At 41.4% G+C, this 6000-nt stretch overlaps 1 protein-coding gene across 4 annotated transcripts in view; it reads left to right on the forward strand.

Moving 5' to 3' along the window:
• Window positions 1-5655, forward strand: part of ATP7B (ATPase copper transporting beta) — a 249017-nt gene extending 243362 nt beyond the window's left edge. For 3 of the 4 annotated variants that reach the window (XM_063951945.1, XM_063951951.1, XM_063951952.1), the window contains one exon: window positions 2100-5655. In XM_063951945.1, the coding sequence (XP_063808015.1) occupies window positions 2100-2358 (259 nt within the window). In that variant the 3' untranslated portion in view covers window positions 2359-5655. The remainder of the gene's footprint in view (window positions 1-2099) is intronic. The other variant, XR_010206109.1, reaches the window with a different exon arrangement.
• The last annotated feature ends 345 nt before the right edge of the window (window positions 5656-6000 follow it).

Genomic DNA, 6000 nt, shown 5'->3' on the forward strand with positions numbered 1-6000 from the left:
TAGAGCAATATTTTTTGGGGAAAAACAACAATATTTAGGATGGATCTAAATCTATCTAAATCTATAAAGTGTAACAGAATATGGTGACGCTGTGTAAGTAAATGTAAATAAATATGGGATTAGACCTTTGATGTGGCATCCACACTTTTATACAGTGCCCCTCCTAAGGTATTCCTTTTGCATCCTTGGTGGATTTCTACTCCAGGACGCAAAGTATGCGTGCAACATGGTGTGCGCTGGGTGGACCTCTAGGCTCACTAGTACAGAACGGTGCATCCAGTAAATGTAGTTCTAAGTGATCAGTCTTACACGGGAGACACTGGACCTCAATCAGACGCTGACACAGCGATCTCTAGCAAACTGAGCTTGCCTCTCACCATGCATAGGCATACACACGCTGTCTGAGGGGCCTCTGTATGTGGCTGGTTCATGCTGTCTGTGAAACAGGTGTTTCTGGGTGTCAGCTGATCTGCAACCTTATGAATGCGCGCAAGACTTGCATTTGCGGGAGTGACATAGTAGTGTAGAGAGACTTTCCTGCTATTCTGACGGGTGCCTATGACGAAGGGACGTCTGTTTCAGAAGGATCTTTTCCGCCCAGCATGGGGCTGGTGTACTAATGATGGCGGCTATGGACACAAAAGCACTGCGTGGCGCGACTACACCTAAAGCCACTTTGCGTCTAACTCAGATTCATGCCCATTGTGTACTGTATACAGGGGCCAATTGGCCATAGGGCTCACTAGGAAGAACCCCGGTAGGCTGACGTGTCTGTGGGGCCTGTTTTGTGTGTTGTCATGTGGCCCCACCCCCTACATGACAGGCAGCCCATCGCACTCAGTACACTGCATTGTCCCCATTCAGTCTGTTACTCCATCTCTGCAGTACAGCAACTCTGCCATCCAGTGATGCAGCAAGGCCACGTCTACAAAATTTTGCAGGGCCACTTTTAGTTCCCAATCCGCCCTGGTCTCAGACACAACTGCAGCAAAAGACACAAGGAAAGACACAACTGCATACAATCAGGCCCTATAAGGAGGGTTCCTGTGCTCCTCAACAGACCCCGCCCCCTCATCAGACCGCACCCCCATTAGGGCTGCTTCCATAAATTTCCCGGGCTGGTTTTCCATCCCAATCCGCCCCTGACTGTATATACAGGTTGAGTATCCCATATCCAAATATTCCGAAATACGGAATATTCCGAAATACGGACTTTTTTGAGTGAGAGTGAGATAGTGAAACCTTTGTTTTTTGATGGTTCAATGTACACAAACTTTGTTTAATACACAAAGTTATTAAAAATATTGTATTAAATGACCTTCAGGCTGTGTGTATAAGGTGTATATGAAACATAAATGAATTGTGTGAATGTAGACACACTTTGTTTAATGCACAAAGTTATAAAAAATATTGGCTAAAATTACCTTCAGGCTGTGTGTATAAGGTGTATATGTAACATAAATGCATTATGTGCTTAGATTTAGGTCCCATCACCATGATATCTCATTATGGTATGCAATTATTCCAAAATACGGAAAAATCCCATATCCAAAATACCTCTGGTCCCAAGCATTTTGGATAAGGGAGACTCAACCTGTATAACAATTTACTAGTAAGGTCACTAGGACTCTTAATACATTGTAGTAGACCAGCATCACAAAAGCAGACATTTAAGCTGTGACTCGATGAAGAAAATCTATCCAACGGGATTTGTTTGTTTATTTGTCAGTTATTCCATTGAGCAAACTGCCACTTATTTCATGTAAGTGATACATTCTCCCAGTGAATATAGCATACAGTAAGGATACAATGGCTCCTTTAGATTTGACAAGTTATAGTATATAAATTATTGCTGTGATTGGCTAATGAAGAACTGCATGCAAACACTTTTTATTTTCTGCCTACTCACACTCCCCGATATACCAATGCTGCCCTAACATTACCCTACATGTGTGACATCAAAGAACATTTTGAATGGATTTGGCGTTCAACAAAAATGTATCACTTACACTGATTGGACAACAGCCATCCAATCAACATTAACCATAGATTTTTTTCTCTTTATTGTGCTTTTCTAATGTCTCCCTTCTCCATCCCAGCTACAGAAAACCAGACTCAGACAGATATGAAGCCCAAGCACAAGGCCTCATGAAGCCACTCAACCCATCACAGATAAGCGTTCATATTGGGATGGATGACAGGAGAAGGGACTTCCCATTGACTAGTAACTGGGACCAGATCAGCTACATCAGCCAAGTATCGTCAAGCAAGAACTCTCGACAGAACTCCCTAGCCGGAGACAGACAAGATAAGTGCTCTCTCCTGGTCACTGATGTGGACGAGGACCAGTACATGTAATCTGACATGGTGGTAAAATGTTACTACATTGGAGATGGGCAAGAACATATCGGAACTGTGTTACAGATTGCAAACGTGGAAACACAATGGATATGGATTCAAGATAAGGATCATCAACATCTTTATACCCATAGAGTGTACTCAGGGATAGAATGGAATCTAGTGTTAGCTGGCATTTTGAGGATTGTCTAATGCAGGGTACATAATGTTACACATCACAGTTGCTAAAGGCCAAATTCTCTAAAGTCATTCTCTTACGTTATCACACTGTGCCCAGTTTTGTGGGGATTACAGCGATTTGCTTTTTAAGATGCCAGGAGGAAAAAATGGTTGCCCTTCTGAATAGAGTAGCGAGGCACATAGATTCAAATATAGGTCTACCATCAATGGTGCCATCTTTGGTTTAGGGTCTACCATCAATGGTGCATTCGGTGGCTTACTTCTATGGCAGGAAACCTTTGATAAATTTACACCATCGATGGCCACCAGTGCAGTGGCCCTGAATGAGTGGGAGGTGGGACATTGTGCCAGGCCCCCTTTCCCAATCAGGGAAGGGGGGCCTGGAACATTGGGGGAAAAGCTATGCACAGTGAGCAAGTTGAGGGCTGGGGGCTGGCATTAGAGTCCTCTCTGCTATCGATGGCAGAGGACCATCAGACCTCCGCCAAACATGGCAATTCCATCCACCATCGATGGCAAACCCAATGGTTGCTAACCATCAATGGCCATAACTGGTGTTCTATTCTGCCTGGGCTTGCAAAGCATTTTTCTCTCCACAAAAGGATATGGCAGAACTTGCGTACAAGTTATCACTCAGTTAATTAGTCTCATAATAGCGCACTATAGGTATCTTAAGCAATCGATTTTAGGTTCCAAAATCTGACACAAAACAAATAATAATTAAAATTGCCTTTGTTCTCACAATATGGTTTACATAGACTCCTGTCGTTTGGGGTTCTGATGTGTTTTGCAAAGAGACATTTACTCAAAGCTCATGCTAGTTGTCTTCAAGGTGATCTCGTGTATATGCAATACAAGACAATGGATGTAGTAAGATGATATGGAAGTTGTTATTAAGGATGTTTACAGGTTATTGCTATTTCCTTCACATAATTATTCCCACACACATTACAGTCTGATACAGTACATTATAAAAGCTCTGCCACATCTCTGTGTTTACTGTGAGTCTTTGTCATTTCCACATTTCTGTATTTTCATATGATTATTAGTTATTAGCTAATTAATAGTGAACTATCTTGTACATATCTCCTGCTGAGCCTGTGTATCTGCGCACATAGTAAACTGTCCAGATTTCCACTCAACTTCATAATTAATATACATTGGATTGGAACAAGCAGTATTTTAGAAAAAAAAGAAAATGCTTAAAACACAGGAGGGGGTGGCTGTACAGTGACAGGACCTGGGGAATCTCCGCCACGCACAACCCTACAAAATTGGACTTTTCCGTGGGGGCAGTTCCAAATACCGAAAAGTGTGTGCGTACCCCAATATGTGCAAGGTGGATGAATTGCAGCGTTTGAGGAGAATAAAATTCACTGTTATCTTCCAGTTTGTAATTGTTCCTTAGTGTTTGATGGAATTGTGCCCCAGCTGGCCATGTACAGACTGTGATCATTAGCTGTGCGTCTAGTAAATGGGCATTTATAGTATGACAAAGTACAGTATTACATGTATCCTGTACAATGACTGCACTGTTGTATTAGAAAAGTCAAACTATTGTATTTATGTCAATTACTATACATTTTTCATGATGCTCTGCTAAGAGTGCGTACACACTCTGCAACATTGCATACAATCTGACTGATATCGTCCGGGTTCACTACGATATTGTATACTGCGCATGTACGATACAGGATACGCTGTGTGCTCCCGAGGGTCGTATCCAGCATCACACGTTGGACCGACGTGGACAAAAACAGTTGTTCAGACAATCCGGTTAAATCAAATGGATTTAACCGATTTGTCTGATTGACAATTTTTGTCTGTTTTTCAGTATTTGGGTGCAAATGGTCAACTGTCATTTGCTCCCATCCATTACCAAATTTTCTTTCCAACCAGCCAGTTTGGACAATAAAATCTTTAGGTGTATGGCCAGCTTTAGAGTGGGGAGGTTGGAGGTTTATATGGAGTGAGAGACTGTGCACTGAAGACGGTGGTATGTGAAGGAAATTAGGCATTTCTGCTGTTCGTTATTCATGTGGGGCCACAGTGGGGTCACAGTGAAACCCCGGCATCGGCAAGTGCATACACACTTGCCGGTGACGGGGTCGGCCATGCTGTATTCGGCAGTATGGCCCTCGTCTGCAATATGGCCCATCGGCCCTGCATGCAGGTCTGACGGGCGACAGCACATCGAGCAACATATCGTCTGCACACACTGGGCGATATCATTCTGAACCGGCCAATATCTCCCAAAATTCAAATGTAGTGATAATTCTCATAATAACTAGCTCTGTTCATTCGGAAATACAAGTTTGGGTATTTTTATATGAAATAATGCTGGAAACACGTAGAATGTTCAATACAAACTTTTATTATCTGAATTGTAAGCAATTTGTATTGGGGATTTAATAATGTAAATGCAAAAACTACTTAAACAAAAGTCTGCATGCAACACTCAAAACCACTTTAGTTATGTGCTTAATAATTTTTTTTATATTAATTTTTTTGATTTTAATACTATGGCCGGATGTAATGCAGCGCGAGACGGCCAGACATCTGAGATTCCAGCTGAACCTTCATGTTTTTTTAAAGCTGCAATAATTTACATGGCAAAACCAGGTTGGCTTTACCTTGTAAATGATTGGCGCTTTAAAACAAATGTACGACTTCGTCTGCAGTCTCAGAGCTCCAGCCGTCTTGCACTGCATTACATTGGCCCCATATGTTTAAATACACTTTGGTGAGCATTAAACCACACCCTTTCACTTAACTCTGTTAATATAATAATAATATTATTATAATATAATACCCAGACCGATAAATGTGACATTTTTTGGATTATATTGTAATACACAAATCAGCATTTGAAACTGTTGTGAATGTTTTTTAAATATGAAGTAGATGAAGTGTTGACACATTTAAAGAGGGAAGTCCACCTTCGGAGATTTCTATGGTCTAGACCAGTGTTCCCAACCTTGGGCCTCAAGGCACGCTAAGGGGTAAATATACTAAGGTGGGAGGTTTTTTTTTAAACTGGTGATGTTCCCATAGCAACCAGTCAGACTCTAATTAACATCTATAATAGATAGAATCGGATTGGTTGCTATAGGCAACATCACGAGTTCTAAAAAAAACCTCCCATCTTAGTAAATTTACCCCTAACAGTCCAGGTTTTAGTCCTATCCATGCTTGAGCACAGATGGTTAACACAAAATAACTGTGTTCAAGTATTGCTATCCTTAAAACCTGGACTGTTAGTGTGCCATGAGGAAAGCGGTTGAGAACCCGAGGTCTAGGCAAATGTGTGTATTGTTGTTGTTTTCTTTGTGTAAATACAATTATAGCCAATATACAGACTTGACTTGTTTGGGTGACAAAAGAAATAAGTATGAGTGGACAATACAATTGTCTGATTGGGGACTATTTATTCTGTTACATTCCGACACAAAACATTTCATG

This window comes from Pseudophryne corroboree, chromosome 2 (assembly GCF_028390025.1).
Source record: "Pseudophryne corroboree isolate aPseCor3 chromosome 2, aPseCor3.hap2, whole genome shotgun sequence".
Classification (NCBI taxonomy): Eukaryota; Metazoa; Chordata; class Amphibia; order Anura; family Myobatrachidae; genus Pseudophryne; species Pseudophryne corroboree.